The sequence below is a fragment of the Myxine glutinosa genome, chromosome 3 (genome assembly GCF_964187855.1).
Source record: "Myxine glutinosa chromosome 3, kmMyxGlut1.1, whole genome shotgun sequence".
Lineage (NCBI taxonomy): Eukaryota > Metazoa > Chordata > Myxini > Myxiniformes > Myxinidae > Myxine > Myxine glutinosa.
This window is the reverse complement of record NC_136263.1, coordinates 90700855-90719624: the sequence shown is the minus strand read 5'-3', so window position 1 is coordinate 90719624 and position 18770 is coordinate 90700855. Positions and strand designations below refer to the sequence as shown.

Genomic DNA, 18770 nt, shown 5'->3' with positions numbered 1-18770 from the left:
CATGACCGATGGTAGCGGATCTCTGTGGCAAATGGATCTGACGTGGAATCAATCAGTGTCAAAATGCGATCCCGCATATTCTCGTCGTCCAGATGGACTGTGTGACCTTTGAAGACATGCCATGCATCCATTTGTTGCATGATGTGCCACTTGTCCCGTCCAGGGTGTTTCAGGTCTTCTCCCTTCATACACCAAATACACAAATGTTTGTCTTGTATAATACCGGTTTGTGATCGTGATTGTCTCTGAGCGCAAGATGGTCCAGGTGCTTCGTCAGCTACATCATCGCTGCGAGAGATTTCTGTTTCAAAACATTTCTTTTGTCGCTTTAGTGCCTGCTCCAATTTATAGTTACTGGCCAGTTGAACTTTACAGTTTGTGGAAATATATTCCAGCTGGTCCATTGTGCCATGGCACTGCATCAAAGACTTGACCGTATTTGTCCAATCCTCTCCATCGTTCTGCTTGTTGTTGGAGATGCTGCCAGGCTTCTGGGCTTAAGCTACTCTTTTCCTCATCACAATGCTTATGACAGAGGATACACTCACTGGAGCTTGATAGTCCTGGAGGCTGGTCCTCATCTTCACTCTTTCTCTTCTTTCCTTGAATGGGTGGTGTCGCCATGGTATACTCTGCAATGAAAAATAAAACCTATTACTTACTGTACATACCGTACATCAGACAGCATGATATGAATGATGTTAATACTTAACTGAACTTAAATATTGAACAGGACAGATCTTTATCTCTTAAAGAAAGGGACTTAACTAATATTTTAACTATTATTAGTTGAATATACTTAACTGTAATGCCTTGATCCATTGTCCACCCTGGTACTCCCTGGAAATTAATACTAACAACTACCTGTGAACAAATACCTGTGAAACTTAATCAAACCATCTTGTAGATAAGGCAGCAATCTTGGTTCGTTACCTGCTCAAAAAGTCATTCATAGTAACAATAAGGTTATAAATGAAAACACTAGTCATGTAAAACTGTATTTAGACGCCAGCGATGAATCTATGGTATGCACAATTATGAACATATACAATACATGGTTTTTTGCAGCGGCCATCTTGGATTTTGGTCAACATTAATCATTTAATATCATTTTAAGTCACAATATCACTTGACTGATGTAAGATGCAAGATCTGGGCCCAGAAAAACCCACATATGGACACCCAATATGTATATGTAGCATTCACGTAGGCGGAAATATGCCCGATTTCGCGGTTTTGGCGGACATCTTGGATTTTGTCCTCTGGCCGAGTTAGCCCGCATTTTAAAAAAAGATACCCAAGCTTATTTTTTTATATATATTTTTATCTTTCAAAATCAACCTTCAAACCTTGATCACGGGAAAATGGTCACGAACTCTATTGGGAGCTCCCCTACTACTAACTAACTCATCCACCAAGTTTTGTCATAATCCATCCACAACTTTTTTTAAATATTATGCTACAGTATATATCACTTTGGCCCCATTTCTCATTGGTGAAGAATCACTTAGAAAAGAAAATAAGAAAAAAACTCTTATCCAGATATTCAATAAAATCGAATCAATTCATCCTTGTCACACCCCAAACCTGTCCACTATGTTCCGTCCAAATCCAACCATAATTTTCTTTTAAAAAATTCTCGGATCCAGATCTTCAACATGATCTCATCAATTCGTCCTTGTCACACACCTTTCCTTTCCACCAAATTTCCTCCGAATTAATCCATAACGTTTTGAGATATCCTGTTCAGACACAGACAGGGGTGAAAACATAACATCCGTCCACCTTTGGTGGTGGGGGTTACAAGTAAATTGACCAATACCTTTCTGGCAGAACTTGTTGTAACGGGTTTCCTTGGTGAGTTTCTGCATTCGAAATACGAAATGGCAATGTTTTTTTAAATTTTTATTCCTTGTATCTTCATAATGCCCTTAACTATGTTCTGTAGTTTATATTAATTTACACAAATTTCCTTCCACCTGTATTTATCCTTCAATGTATCTCTTACTTCTGCATGAATTGCGCTGTTGGATCAAGTAGCTACCTCTCTGAATACTTTGAGGTTGTAGTGAGGGACATGATTTTACCTAACCTGGTGTGGCATGCTGGACGGACATCTGCTGCACTACGCTCCACTGCCATCTCCTCCCTCTGGGCTCTACTAAATGGTTGCCAGCTTAATTTGCAGCAGGTATGACATTCCTCAGAGTGGTAATTTTATTTAACAGCAATTGTTTTTATTCACTCGAGATCTGTGATATATTTCGAATCTGCTTGATTAGATTTGTTTTTCAATATCCATCTTCAAAAAGAAATTTCACTTGTAGTCAGGGGCAACATCATCGAAGCTTTTTGACCGTAACTGCAACTGTAATCATTTGAGTACTCCCTGTGATTCGGAAATATTTGTTTCCTGTTCAATCACCAATCGGCCGAACATAGCAACATGCGTTGCATTTACATCTAAAACTGTAACAAAAATAACTTATTTTTTATTGTATATTTCAATTTCCCATTCGAGATGGCATTGCTATTCTGGTGATGCACAGGCTGAAAGCTGCAAAGCATCAGTTGTATCAGATGTTAGGCATGTTATTGCACTTTTATTCACTCTACTTAAAAGTCTTTCAATAGATCATGCTCATGTTGTCAGTGGTCACAAAAATGACACCATTGACGATTAATTAAGAACCGTATTTTCACGCAAGTAACCCGCAGGCTATACGTTAAATTGGTTCCAAAAATGTAGGGTATACTTTTGTGTGGGTTATACTGTATGGCATGTGGCATGTGACATAACATCAACACAGAGGGCAAACTTAAATTAATCAAGGTGAAACAAAAAGAAGCATTTTTTTTTTTTTTGCAAGTTTAATTGTAATATCTTCAATTACATTACTGTTGCATATTTAACCTACACATATCTATATAAAAGGAGCCGAGTATTTACGTCACGCTTTATTGTAAAAGGGTCCTGCTGTCTTGCAATAATAATAATAATAATAATAATAAAAATGGCACCATTGGAAAGGTAATCATTGATTTACTTGCTTTAAATAGTTGCAAAGCTGATTAATCAATTTACCTGGAAAAAAAATTCCTTCGTTTCCATTTGTTTTGCTTGCCACTTTCCAAAGAAGAAAGCAGAAAATACATATAGTTCCCCATGGGCAGTGAATTTTGCCAAAATGCAGGAAATAACTAGAACGCCACTCAGTAGAGCGCATACTCCCGCCGTGGGTCAAGTTGGAATAATACGTTTTGTTTAACATCCCCTCTCCCCAAAACAATAAATGAAAAAGAAAGTAGGCCCTAACTGTCAGAGAATTAATTTTGATATATCTCGGAATTAGAGGAGAAAGACATCATTTAAGAATAAGAATAAAAGCTTTAATGCTGTAAAACAGAAAAAAAAATTCCTGGATCCTGAATAATATCCTGAGCTTCACCAAAAACTAATCAATTCTTCCTTATCCCAAGGGCAATCATCCCACCAACTTTCATCCAAATCCATTCAGAACTTTTCTAGATATCTTGTTCACAAACATACGAACACGCACACACACAAACACACACACACACACACACGGATGGACGGACGGACGGACACGATCAAATGCATTATGCCTTGGCGGGAGTAATAAACCTGAAAATCGCAGAGCCAGAACCAGAATTATTTATTTGGTCTGGGAAGCCTATGCGAAGTTTCTTCTTCTTCAGCCTCTCACAACCCTGGGTTGTGAGAGGCTGAAAAATTATAATTCCAGATTTCTCAATGGCTGAGATTTGATCTCAATTAACAAACGAATAAAACAGATTTGGCAAAATTCCGACTTTTTAAAAAAAGATCGCATAGTCGCAAAACGCAAAACACAAAACAAACTATGCGATCTTTTTTTTAAAAGTCGGAATTTTGCCAAATCTGTTTTATTCATTTGTTAATTGAGATCAAATCTCAGCCATTGAGAAATCTGGAATTATAATTTTATTTGAGGATCAAATTAACCCGGGAGATTGTGTCAAACGATGCCTGCAAGTCTGTACATGTGATAAATAAATTAATCATCCACAGTCAGACTCTTCTTCTTCACGCAATAACAACTTCTAGCTTCCAGACCGTACATCCAATCATCTTCAAATTTTGCACACTTGTTACTCTTCATGACTACAACTACAGTATGAAGTTTCACGTCGAGCAATGAAGTGGTTCAAGAGATATAAATGTTTTTATTATTTGTGTTTAATTAACGATATCTGCCAAACCACATGACCTATCGCAAATTCCAAAAGGACATTTTAGTAGACTGATATGCTGAACAGATCTGTGAAATTTCCCCTCGATTGGATCACAAATGAGGGAGGAGCTAGGTTTGAAAGGTTTGTGCTTAAAAACATCATAACTCTGAAACCATGTGATGCATGACGTCACGCTCGCTGATTTTTATGTTCGTCATGGGTATGTGATTCTGCCTGAAAAGTTTGGCCTCGATCTGTTCAGGCGTTTTGGAGAAAATTGGATGTTTTTCACTCAAAACAATATGGCGGCCGAACCACGTGACTTGTGACGTCATAATTAGCATTAAAATATTCTACAGACCGAGTCCCTCCTATGGTGAAAATTTTCTCTCAATCGGTCCAATTATTGCAGAGAAAATGTTTTTTTTTAAAGGAAAACAGAAAAAAAATTCCCCAAAAAAATTCCTGGATCCGGAATAATATCCCGAGCTTCACCAAAAACTAATCAATTCTTCCTTATCCCAAGGGCAATCATCCCACCAACTTTCATCCAAATCCGTTCAGAACTTTTCCAGATATCTTGTTCACAAACACACGAACACACATACAGTCACGTGAAAAAGTAACTACACCCCACGTAAAGTTTAGACTTTTTCAACATATTTCAACATACAGCTATTTGATCTTCATTTCAACAATATTGATAGATGAAGGTGATATAATGTAACAAATATCATGACACATTTACATTTTGTAGCCCATTGTATAATTTAAATAAACATAAATGCAAATTTCGCATGTGGAAAAAGTACAGTCATGTGAAAAAGAAAGTACACCCCATGTAAAGTTTTGACTTTTTCAACATCTTTCAACATACAGCTATTTGATCTTCATTTAAACAATATTGATAGATAAAGGTGATATAATATAACAAATATCACGAAACATTTACATTTTGTAGTCCATTGTATAATTTAAATAAACATAAATGCAAATTTTGCATGTGGAAAAAGTAAGTACACCCCTACATTTATCACTACTTCAAATACCTAAAATTAGAATCAGGTGCACCAGCTCAGGTGCAAATGTTTAGAACATCGTTCCAGAGGATCTTGGAGGATCCTGTCTTATTTAAACCTCAGACATTTAGTTTGGTTTGCTCTTTGTTGTTGAAGTGTGCAGCGTCACTATGCCTAGATCAAAAGAGCTCTCTGAGGCCTTCAGAAAGAAGGTCATAGATGCCTACGAGTCTGGGAAGGGATTTTAAAAGATCTCCAAACAATTTGAAATCAATCATTCGACTGTCCGAAAGATCATCTACAAGTGGAGAAGATTCAAAACAACTGCCAACTTGTTCAGGCCAGGCTGCCCCAGCAAGTTCAGCCCGAGAGCAGACCGCAAGATGCGGAAAGAAGTCTCTAAGAACCCCAGAATGTCATCACGGGACCGAGAGGTAGCCCTTGCCACTGTTGATGTCAAAGTGCACGAGTCTACCATTAGAAAGAGGCTGCACAAATTTGATCTACATGGGAGGTGTGCCAGGAGGAAACCTTTGCTTTGCAGAAAGAGCATCAGGGCAAGACTAAAGTTTGCCAATGAACACCTTGGCAAAGACCAGCGCTTCTGGAGCAATGTGCTCTGGACAGATGAGTCAAAGGTAGAGAGCTATTTGGCCACAGTACCAGAAGACATGTTTGGCGAAAACCAAAGACAGCATTTGACCACAAGAACCTGATACCAACTGTAAAGCACGGTGGTGGAAATATTATGGTTTGGGGCAGCTTTGCTGCATCAGGGCCTGGGCAGCTCACCATAATATAATCCACTATGAATTCTTCATTGTACCAGAGGGTGTTGAGGATAATGTGAGGCCATCTGTCGGAGAGTTGAAGCTCAACCGAAGGTGGACCTTGCAACATGACAATGACCCTAAACATACCAGTAAATCCACCAAGGAATGGCTGAAAAGAAAGAAATGGAGGGTTCTGGAATGGCCAAGTCAAAGCCCGGATCTAAATCCCATCGACATGTTGTGGGGGGATTTGAAACGAGCTGTGCATGCAAGAAACCCCTCAAACATCGCACAGCTGAAAGAATTCTGCATGGAGGAGTGGGCAAAAATTTTTCCCAGTCGATGTCAGAGACTGGTAGACAGTTATAAGAAACGCCTACTTGAGGTTGTTTCTGCCAAAGGGGGCAATACCACCTATTAGAGCCAAGGGTGTACTTACTTTTTGCACATGCAAAATTTGCATTTATGTTTATTTAAATTATACAATGGACTACAAAATGTAAATGTTTCATGATATTTGTTATATTATATCATCTTTATCTATCAATATTGTTGAAAGAAGTTGAAAAACTCAAAACTTTACATGAGGTGTACTTACTTTTACACGTGACTGGAAGTACATCCCGACATTTATCACTACTTCAAATACCTAAAATTAGAATCAGGTGCACCAGCTCAGGTGCAAATTATTAGAACATCGTTAGAGAGGATCTCGGAGGAACCTGTCTTATTTAAACCTCAGACATTTCGTTTGGTTTGCTCTTTGTTGCTGAAGTGTGCGGCATCACCATGCCGAGATCAAAAGAGCTCTCTGAGGCCTTCAGAAAGAAGGTTATAGATGCCTCCGAGTCTGGGAAGGGATTTAAAAAGATCTCCAAACAATTTGAAATCAATCATTCGACTGTCCGGAAGATCATCTACAAGTGGAGAAGATTCCAAACAACTCCCAACTTGTTCAGGCCAGGCCGCCCCAGCAAGTTCAGCCTGAGAGCAGACTGCAAGATGCTGAAAGAAGTCTCTAAGAACCCCAGAATGTCATCACGGGACCTACAGGTAGCTCTTGCCACTGTTGATGTCAAAGTGCACGAGTCTACCATTAGAAAGAGGCTGCACAAATTTGATCTACATGGGAGGTGTGCCAGGAGGAAACCTTTGCTGTCCAGAAAGAACATCAGGGCAAGACTAAAGTTTGCCAATGAACACCTACGCAAAGACCAGCACTTCTGGAACAATGTGCTATGGACAGATGAGTCAAAGGTAGAGCTATTTGGCCACAGTACCAGAAGACATGTTTGGCTTAAACCAAAGACAGCATTTGACCACAAGAAGCTGATACCAACTGTAAAGCATGGTGGTGGAAATATTATGGCTTGGGGCAGCTTTGCTGCATCAGGGCCTGGGCAGCTCACCATCATAAAATCCACTATGAATTCTTCATTGTACCATAGGGTGCTTGAGGATAATGTGAGGCCATCTGTCGGAAAGTTGAAGCTCAACCAAAGGTGGACCTTGTTTACCAGTACTGGTATGTTTACCAGTAAATCCACCAAGGAATGGCTGAAAAGAAAGAAATGGAGGGTTCTGGAATGGCCAAGTCAAAGCCCGGATCTAAATCCCATCGAGATGTTGTGGGGGATTCGAAACGAGCTGTGCATGCAAGAAATCCCTCAAACATCGCACAGCTGAAAGAATTCTGCATGGAGGAGTGGGCAAAAATTTCTCCCAGTCGATGTCAGAGACTGGTAGACAGTTATAAGAAACGCCTACTTGAGGTTGTTTCTGCCAAAGGGGGCAATACCACCTATTAGAGCCATGGGTGTACTTACTTTTTCCACATGCGAAATTTGCATTTATGTTTATTTAAGTTTTACAATGGGCTACAAAATGTAAATGTTTCATGATATTAGTTATATTATATCACCTTTGTCTATCAATATTGTTGAAATGAAGATCAAATCGCTGTATGTTGAAATATTTTGAAAAAGTCAAAACTTTACATGGGGTGTACTTACTTTTTCACGTGACTGTACGTGCACACACACACACACACACACACACACACACACACACACACACACACACACACACACACACACACACACACGGACGGACACGAGCGAATGCATTACTCCCTGGCGGGAGTAATAAAATGATCATTTACTATTTTGATGTTTTTGCAAATCTCATGTTTGTGAAGTACAACATGCTGTATTTTGATTAACCCATTAGCACAGTGATGTACTGGTATGTACTGGTATGTACTGGTACACAACACACCGAGTATATCTAATTTCAAAGCTATTTAAGGTACCAAAAAGTCGTCTTCTGTGAAGCCCATAAATCCTCGTCTTATGTGTCTGAAGCGGCTCGGAGTCGGTGACAAGTGTGCGAGTGTGTTCAGTCACCAAGTTTCCTGTCGAACACTCGCCAAATGGCTTAAGCACTTAAGCAAACACTCCATTCAAAACCGTTGACAAGGAACAGCTGGCTGGACAAGCACTTGCTAGCTGCTTGGTAACTGAACACACCTCTGCCTTCTTCTCCACATGATCAGGAGATGTGCAATCCTCATATCTAATCTGTTCTTACCAATCCTAGTATCAAGTTCAGTATTTTATACACTGCAGACATTATTTCAAAACACTGTCTGCCCAATGGAAATCAAGGAGCATCTGAGTGACATCAGGATTCAAAGTGATGAGAAGACAGATATCCTGAAATGGCTGTTTACTTGTCCTCAATATTTTTATGCTTCTGGATGAAAAAATACTTCTTCAGTGTATGTAAGCTTCGCGAAGGAGCAGAAACACAATTCATACACGCAATACACAAAATATATATATATACACACACACACACACACACACACACACACACACACACACACACACACACACACACACACACACACACACACACACACGTCGGCAAATACAAGAAACAACATAGGCTTGACCAGACAAACACCCACTGGGCTTGTGAGAAGTGACATCATTTCCCAGAGCACTGATGTCCTGATTTTTCTTGCTGATGCTCAGCGGGGCCATTAAAGAGGAATTTCCTCTTCCCCATGGATGGCAGCTAATGGTTGTTTGTCTGTGCTTTATGGGTGTGTGTGTGTGCTGAGTGTCAAGTTTAAATGCTGAGTGTCAAGCAAGAAAGCAGCACACACCATTTTTAAAGTATTTGGTAGTACTCGACCAGGGTCAGAGTCAAACTTCTGACCCTGTGGAATGAATGTGGATGCTCTTGTTATGTCAACAAGTCTGGTTTCATCTATTAAGTCATCTTTTTGCCATTGTTCCTCAAGGTATCTAAATTAATTATATTTGCCTTTATCAAATGTAAGAAATAAAAATTGTCTGTGTCTGTGTGTTCGCGTTTTTTGCAAAGACTGCTGGGCTGACGACCATCAAATTTGGCACACAGACGAAGTCTGACCCGGGGATTACACTGAAGGTATTTTCATCCACCACCCCAGCCTTTAAAGGCCCCAAAGACCACCTTAGACCCTCCTTTACATGCTTGAGAGAAGACTTTCTACATGCTTGAGAGATTAGACCCCTTAAGACCTCGAAGACGCTTGAAGATACCGATCAACCATAAGACCCCAAAGACCCTTTAGTCCCCAAATATCAATAAGACCCTTTGGACCCTGAAGATCCTTTAGATCCAAAAGACCCTTCCAACCCCAAAGACCCTTTATATCCCAAAGACCCTGAATACACTTTAAGACCTTGAAGACCCCCAAAGACCCTTAGGATCCTTTTTACCTTTAAGGCCCTTCTGACACTTCAGACACCTTCAGATCCCTTCACCCTTTAGACACCTATAACCTTTAGCTTTCGACCTTTGCACCTCTTAAGACACCTTTGACCCCTAAGACATGACAGATTGCACAGATTTATCCCATCTCGTCTTCAGTTGTCATACCCTTCCTCACGTCCATGGTACACAAAATCTTGTGGTGAGGCTGTTGCCCAGAAACAACTTGCCTTCGTCTCCTGGAAAGCAAATCCAACGGAAGGAAATCTCATTTCCTTTCACAAAGCCCGAAACAAGTGTGTGTGTCCACCCTCAGGAGAGCCAGGAAACAATATCTCTCCGTTCTCAAGACCGAACTCTCTTATCTGTCTCCCTCTTCCAAATCCTGGTGGCGTCTGGTCAAATCTGTTTCTGGTGTTTGTTCCTCCTCCATCCCCTCCCTTACCTCAAACGGCGACACAGCTGACTCCGCACGTGAAAAAGCTGAATGCCTCAACTCTGTGTTTGCCTCTAAATCTTGTGTCCCAAACCCATCCCTCTCTGTACCCACCGTACCCAGTCGTACCCAGCTGCTCCTGGACTCCGTGTCCTTTCCTCCTGACAAGGTGGAAAAGTTTCTGTCAACCCTCGACTCTGATTCTGCAACTAGACCTGACGGCATCAGCCCACGGGTCCTAAAATCCTGTTCTTCTGCTCTTTCACTCCCTCTCTCTGTTCTCTTCACCCTCTCTTTTGCTCAATGTCAACTGCCATCTGCTTGGAATTCAGCCAACATCACCGCTTTGCACAAAAAAGGTGCAAAAACAGATCCTAGCAACTACAGACCAATCAGCCTTCTCCCAATTATCAGCAAAGTCATGGAATCCATCATTGCTTCGGATATGAAATCTTTCCTCTTCTCCAATGGCTTGATCTCTGATCATCAATTTGGTTTCAGACCAGGTCACTCTACTCTGGACATGCTGCTTCTGCTGTCTCAACAATGGATGGAGGTCCTCAATGCCAAACAGGAAATTAGAGCTGTCTCCCTCGACATATCACGTGTCTTCGATACGGTCTGGCACCCCGCTCTGCTCACCAAACTCTCCTCCTTTAGTATCCATGGAAATCTCCACGCATGGCTGGCGGACATCCTCTCCAGTCGTAGTCAACGTGTGGCCCTGAATGGGTTTCTCTCATCTCCTCTTCCTGTTCAGGCTGGAGTTCCCCAAGGCAGTGTTCTGGGCCCTGTGCTTTTTCTGGCCTTCATCAATGATCTCTCTGACTCTCTTGAAAATCCTCTCTTTCTCTTTGCTGATGACTCCTCTCTCTGCCGCTCCATTCCTCATCCCTCAGATCGGCAGTCTGCAGCCTCCTCACTCTCTGCAGACCTGGACAAAATCACAGACTGGGCAAACAAGTGGAACATGTCTTTCAATCCTGACAAATCTCACACTCTTACGATGTCTCTCCGAAAACACCGACTGGACACCCCTCCCATCTACTTTCTGAATAATTCTCTCCAAGAAGTTCTGTCACTCAAGCATTTGGGTCTCACTATCCGCCATGATCTTTCCTGGGAAAACCACATTTCCAAGCTGTCCTCCAAAGCCAGTCGCCGACTGGGCATCCTCCGTCGTGTGAAGTCCTTCCTTGGCACGCCTGAGCTCCTCACCACATATAAGGCTTTCATCCGCAGCTCAATGGAGTACTGCTCTCCCCTCTGGGCTGGTGCTCCTGCCTCATACCTAGCTCGTCTTCACGCTGTTGAAACCAAAGCATACAGAATCGTTGGAATCTCCCGCGATGACGCTATCTCCGAGGGCCTTTCACTTACTCACCGCAGGCAGGTTGGTGGTCTTTCCGTCTTCTACCAACTCCTCTCCGGCCTTGCTCCCCCAGCTCTCTCTGGGCTCTGTCCCCCAAATATTCCTACAGGTCGCACAAGATCTGCCTGCAACCCTCTTATGGTTAAACTGCCAAAATCAAGACTCTCTGCTCACCTTCACTCCTTCATTCCTCTTTTCTCCCACCTCTGGAACAAACTCCCTCACTCTCTTCAATCCCACTCCTCCCTCCAGGTCTTTAAAACGGCTGTTCACCACCATCTCTTATCTTCCCCAATCCAAAACCTTGATCTTTTCTACCCCCGCTAATTTCACCCCAAATCCACTTTTTGAGGTGCCGACTTCTTTCCTGGAAGTCCTTGGTGTCCTTGCGTTTTATACCTATCCTGCTTCCCCCCCAGGCCCTCTCCCTCCCACACATCTCCCGATGTCCCTGCTCTCAAATGTTGTGTTTGTGTGCTTCCTCCCCTTCTCTCCCCATCTTGTCGACCGCTCCCCTTTTTATATACTTTGTTTGCTTGTTTGTTTGATTTGTTTGTTTGATAAATGTTAGCTCTTTCACGAGCCTCGACTCTGTATACCAAAAAAAAAACCAAAAAAAAAAACCTTAACACCATCTAGATCCCTTCCATCCTTCAGCCAGATTAGCCAGCATGGATTCTTGACCATTTAGAGCTTTAGATCACTTGGACCTTTTTAGACCCTTTTCATGCCTGAGAGATGAGACCCTTTCGACTCCTTAGACACTAACTGCTATTGGAATGAATGAATGATCGTTCTAAGGCCATTTTTCCCCTCTGGAGCGGGGGTTAGCCTTGCGGACCCAATGACAATCATGGTTCTAATCATGTGAATGAATGAATCATTCATATAATCATGTACTAACTACCAATTGTTACAGATCTGGGGGACGGCACTCCCGTTAGCAAGGGGGGGGGGCGGGGGGGTGGGGGGGGGGGCGGTTAATCCCCTTGTCCTGTTAAGCTGGCTGTCCGACCGGTCCTGGTACTTGTAACGCTCTTTTGCGGGGTGTGATTGATCAGGGTTATTTGTCCAGGTGTTTTCCCAAATACCTTTATCAATCCCTCCGCAAAACAGGGAGACAAGTACCGCTCGAACCACGGACAAGATGGTATTTGCCAAGCGGTTTAGCAATCCGTGGTTCGAGCCGTTATCAATTGACTAAACCCGATTAAAAGCGGTTCGGCCAAAATCGCGCCACAGGTACTCAATTGGGAAAAGACAAAGACGATCGGACGAGAGGAAGCAAAGAATATGAAAGGTATAGGAAGAACAAATATGATTTATTACTATCTACAAGAGGAAACGAAAAAAGAGCATTTACAGCGAGAGGAAATAAAAGGACATCGGGCAGCCTTAAAACAGTTTTATATTATACCCCAGACAAAACGAACAGACTCACACGAATAGGGATTGGCAGGAAGGAATGGCTGGAAGGAGAAGGTCCAGGCAGACGACAGGGCAGGAAGGTCCGGGCAAATGCACAGCGTCGAGGTTGGCTCCAGTCCACGCTCCGGGCCGACCACGCTCCGGGCCGACCACGCTCCGGTCCACGCTCCGGGAGACCTTCTACCAGACTTTATCCTCGATCCTCACCAAGAATCCGGAATCAGACCAAATAGTCCTCCTTGGGGATTTCAATGCCAGGATTGGGAGAGACCATGCCGCCTGGAAACACGTTATTGGTCTCCATGGTATTGGAAATGTGAATGCGAATGGCAACCTCCTTCTCGAAACATGTGCAAAATTTGGACTGGCAATCACGAACACCATGTTTCAGCAACCCGACAAGTACAAAGGAACTTGGAAGCATCCTCGGTCAAAACACTCCCACATGATCGACTATGTGATCGTGCGCCAAAACCATATGCGGTACACCAAGTTAACACGCGTTATGCGTGGAGCCGAATGCTGGACAGATCACCTGCTGGTTAAGAGCAAGTTCCGGCTTCGAATTGCTCGGCAACATCGTTCTGCTGGTCAAAAGCATCAGCCAAGAATCGATGTGCGTCAACTGGTGACAAGCGAATCTCTCCGCGTTGAGTATGTCGATAAAGTCTCAATGGAAATGTCTCAAATGGTAGACTCGTCATGGTCAAGTTTCAAGCAGGCTGTCCTGAAGGCTGTGGCCGACACAATTCCATCAAAAACGAGGACATGCAATGACTGGTTTTACGAATCTAATGAATCGTTACGTGAGCTCCTGGACACGAAAAACGCTGCCCTCCAGAAAGCACTGTCGACCGGCAGTCGCGCTGATAGACAGCAGTTCCGAACTCTTTGTAGTGATTCAACCAAATGCATCCGTAAGCTGAAAGATATTTGTTGGGCCGAGAAAGCAAATGTGATCCAAGGCTACGCAGAGTGAAAGGAGTACCACAACTTTTTCTCCGGTCTGAAAACGGTTTACGGACCCAAACGAAACGGTACTTTCCCGATGAAGACACTGGACGGTGAACTACTTACTGACAAATCGCTAATCCTCGCACGCTGGCGAAGCCACTTCTCCGACCTTCTGAACAGATCATCGATAGTTCATGATTCGGTGATCAACAAAATAGATCAGCGTCGAATTCAGAACCACCTGGCACATCCACCAACACCAGACCAAATCGCAAAAGCTGTGAAACAGGTCAAATGTGGAAAAGCCCCTGGTTCGGACGGTATTCTGATCGAGCTGTTGAAGTATGGAGGCCACGATCTGGTTACAGCGTTGTCGGTGTTGTTCAATGAAATTTGGGAGGCCGGGGATGTTCCTCAAGAATGGCGTGACACAAAATTAATCACCTTGTTCAAAGGAAAGGGCGGTCGCTCAGATTGTGGAAACCACCGCGGAATTTCGTTGTTGAGCATAACAGGCAAAGTCTTCGCGAAACTGCTGCTCAATCGACTGGTGGACAATATCAGTGAGGCAATGCTTCCGGAATCACAGTCCGGTTTTCGTTCAAATAGGAGCACAATTGATATGGTGTTCGCAGCGAGGCAAATCCAGGAAAAAGCAATGGAACAAAACCAGGATTTGTACATGGTCTTTGTCGACCTGACGAAGGCCTCCGACACAGTGAACTGGAAACTTCTTGCTCGCTATGGATGTCCAGACCACTTCATCAAGTTGCTGCGGAGTTTTCACGACAAAATGAGAGGCAAAGTGGTGGTAGATGGGGATGAGACGGACGTATTCAGCATTACGACGGGAGTAAAACAAGGCTGTGTGCTTGCGCCAACCATGTTTGGGGTCTATCTAGCGGCAGCTATCGAGCGTGCCTCGAACGATCTGGAGCCTGGCGTACACGTCCGTTCTCGTGCTGACAGAAACCTCTACAACCTCCGACGTCGAAAAGCCTACACAAAGACCAAGACCATGGTAATACGTGACCTGCTGTTTGCCGATGATACAGCCTTGATTGCCCACACACAAGAGGAAATGCAGCGTATTGTTGACCGTTTTGCTGAGGCCATGGAGGCCTTTGGTCTGGTTATCAGTTTGAAAAAGACCGTGGTTTTGTATCAACCAGCGCCGGGAAGGCCGTATGTTGAACCAGCAATTACGATCGGGGGTCACGTATTGTCAGTCACAAAAGAATTCACGTACCTGGGCACGTGCTTATCGAATACCGCAACCATGGACAAGGAAATCGACCAAAGAATCCGCAAAGCGGGTGTTTCGTTTGCCCGACTCCACAGCAGAGTCTGGAAAGAACGTGGGCTCAAAGTGAACACAAAATTGGCCGTGTACAAAGCAGTTGTCATCCCCTCTCTCCTGTACGGAGCCGAATCTTGGAATTGCTATGCACGCCACCTTCGCAGACTGAATGGCTTTCACTCCTGATGCCTACGACAAATTCTCGGCATCCATTGGTCCGATCTCGTGCCGGATACAGAAGTACTCGAGCGAGCTGAAATGCAATCCATCACATGCACCCTGCAAAAGGCCCAGCTCCGTTGGGTCGGCCATGTGTTGAGGATGGACGCAGACAGGATCCCACGTTTTATTTTTATGGGAGAACTGCACGAAGGAGAGAGATCAGTGGGCCGGCCCAAACTGCGTTTCAAGGATACACCGTGCACATTTGAAAGAATGTGAAATCCCGCTCGACAATTTACAAGCTCTGTCCAGTGATCGACCGAAATGGCGTAGCTTGATCCATACACGATGCGACTCCGCGGAAAAGGGTCGTATAGATGCCGCCCAAGAAGCCCGCGAAAGCGTAAGGAACGCGAGCGGCAACCGGTGCCTGCTGACTCTAAATGGATTTGTACAACTTGTGGACGCCGATGCAAATCGGCACTCGGACTGTATAGCCACAAGCGGGTTCACAAGAATTGAACACCAACGCCGTAACGGCGGGGCGACATGATGAACCGCTATTGGAATGTACCCTTTAAAACATATATAATGTTACTGTTGCGGTTAAGATGTTATATTGACCGAGCGGTGGTGTATTACCGCGACCTAACACTAACAGTTCCCCCGATTCTTCCCCAACTCACCCGATTCACCCCAAACTTTGGCCGTATCGCACCGCAGCTGCCCAATCTGGAAAACTCTAAAACGACCGAATGCAAAGAGGAAAAGGAATAAGACGAGAAGACGGACAGAAGAGTAATTGGATTTATTATACACACAAGCAAAAAGAAAGCAGTCACGTTTATTTACAGACGAGATTAGATACACAGTGCAATGCTAGCTTACCTACAGTCTTAATTAACCCAGGGACAGAACAAACAAAAGACAGACTCACGTACGCAAATGGATGGAAATTGCAGGCAGGAATGACAGGAGGTGGGTGGCTGGAGGAAGGCCCGGAGCTGGCTGGAGTTTGATCCCGCACGGGACGTCGGGCTGGACCTCGACGGCCGCCGATGCCACCGATCCTGTCGTGTGCGCGGGGTAGCGGGTCGGAGCTGCTTGGTGGAGCCAAGCCAACGCTGCTGGTGGGGGGTCTGGCGTGACGGGTTCTCTCGCGTGACGGGTTCTCTCTCTTACTAACTCCAGGACTCTTTGTAAGTCCAACTCTTCCTCACCACCGACAACTCAACGCAACCCCTCCACTCTACGCAAACACTGACCACCACTGACGACCAACCCAGCTCTGACCAAAAAAAACCACACACTCCGCTCTTGTCGTAGCTCATCCCGTCAAAGCTCATCTCTGGCTGGGGGCGTCTCTCATGGGTTATATATAGCCCCACCCTTGAACCTTTGCGAACCTCCCCGATCGCTCTTCCTCCGCCCTCTCAAACCAAACCCCTCGTGCTCGGTTGGTTGTTCGGGGCTGGCTCACTCCTCCCCTCTATGACGAGGTGGAGACACGCCTTTCTTCCCCAACCCTGCCTCGTGGTCAATGGCGGATGAAGGGAAAACCGCCCAACATGCAGTTGGCAATGCGAATTGCAATTGACGAAAAGGGGGGAATGGAAGTGTTGGGAGTGGGAATGAAGGGAATCTATCTCTTTCACTGGTGCAATGGAGTATTTCAATTAATGGGAGACACAGCCTTACCCTAAAAACACATAATAAGATATAACTATTGAACAGGGGTATTCTATGATTGGCTGTGGTGTGGATGCTTTATGGACTAATTATGGGATGCCCTTTGACCTTTACACAGCTCCGGAGGCAGGAGGCGCAGAATAAACAATAATAATAATTCACACAATCAAAAAAATATACAGTCCTCATATCCGCAACAATAACCTTTTGAGCGCACAGACCACAAACATCTATCGTCTTCTTGCAAAAAGGAGTACTGTATACTTTTTTTTTCAGCAAGTAATGCACAAACTCGACCTACCCAGAGGGAGGGTAATCTGCTATCTAATATATGAAGAAGAAAGTTGTTTTTTTTGTGTGTGTTTGTTCGTCTTTACATTCGCACCCTGCAGGAACCAGTGTGACCAAACTTTATCTGGCATCCTCTTTCATCCAAAGGAAGCTATTATGTTTGGAGAAAAAAATTGACCCGAGATAAAACCAGATAATTGGTCTTCAGGCCTCGATCGGGTATTGTGCTTATACACTGCCTGGGAATTTTTTCCTGGGAGCGATTAAATAATATGTATTGTGAAGATCATATGTCGAGGTTGTAATGATTTGTTGTCGTCAACACAAATTTAATTATCGGGGTATTTCATTGCATTTCCTCAGGCAACACTGGGTACTTTAGCTAGTGATTGAATAGAGGAATTCTTCACAGTAGATGTGAAACAGAGTGGAAAATATTTGCTTCATTTTACTTGAGTGCTTATTATCACCTGTATCAGTGTTGACTTGTACTCATTGTTCTATGGTATTGTGAACAGGCAATGGCACTGAGCAATGAACTTCTACCCCAGCTCATTTCCATGTTGGAAGAGGATCCACGCATGACACGTCTGCTCACTTGCCGCTCCTTGAAGAGCCTGTTAATTCTCTGTGGCCCTAAACTTGAGCCTGATACTCTCAATACTGTATACCCTGGTACTTTTCACCTTTTTTTTCTATATATGTAGATGAGACTCATGGAAGAGCTAGTATTAGTTCACTGAACGGATCAGGACACAACAGTACAAAAGGAACAGTTGAGAGAGGGAAGGGACACCAACAGCAAAGTGGAATGCCAAGATAGAGGCAGACTTGGACAAACAATGGGTGTGAGGAGGAATGAGGGGCAGGAGAGAATGCATATGGTGGACAAGTCTCAGGGGGGAAAACTGGAAATTTGGAAGGAGTAGGTATTAACGTGGGGTTTGGTGGTAGCTGGGATAATGAGGGTAGAAAAGATCATCGTTTTGGATTGGGGGCAATCTGACGATCCTTTGGCATGCTTCAGTCCAGCTATTATTACATTCATGTTGTATACATTTTTGTACTGGCCCACATTGGTTCATTGTCCTTCACTACTCCATTATCAGACAGTACATCAGCCCTCTTACCTGTGTTGTATCAGTCATCCATGTGTCTTCGCCTCTGTATAAATTATATTGTAGTACACATTTTTACATTTGCTTTTATATGAAGCATGTTACATTTTGAAATTCCCAACCGGTGAGAAGCAATTACCTTCTTTTTATCTCCTCCTTTCTCCAGATGTTCTCAAGCGATTGGACGATTCTGTGAAAGATGTGCGTTTGGCAGCAGCTCAAGTTCT

At 43.8% G+C, this 18770-nt stretch overlaps 1 protein-coding gene across 11 annotated transcripts in view; it reads left to right on the top strand.

The window, feature by feature from the left end:
- Positions 1-18770, top strand: part of DNAAF5 (dynein axonemal assembly factor 5) — a 74228-nt gene that overhangs the window by 40289 nt on the left and 15169 nt on the right. For 5 of the 11 annotated variants that reach the window (XM_068110521.2, XM_078774237.1, XM_078774243.1 and 2 more), the window contains exons 10-13: positions 2038-2191; positions 9422-9487; positions 17944-18100; positions 18710-18770. The exon at positions 18710-18770 is cut by the window's right edge and continues 131 nt beyond it. In XM_068110521.2, the coding sequence (XP_067966622.1) occupies positions 2038-2191; positions 9422-9487; positions 17944-18100; positions 18710-18770 (438 nt within the window). The remainder of the gene's footprint in view (positions 1-2037; positions 2192-9421; positions 9488-17943; positions 18101-18709) is intronic. The other 6 variants (XM_078774240.1, XM_078774239.1, XM_078774244.1 and 3 more) reach the window with 3 other exon arrangements.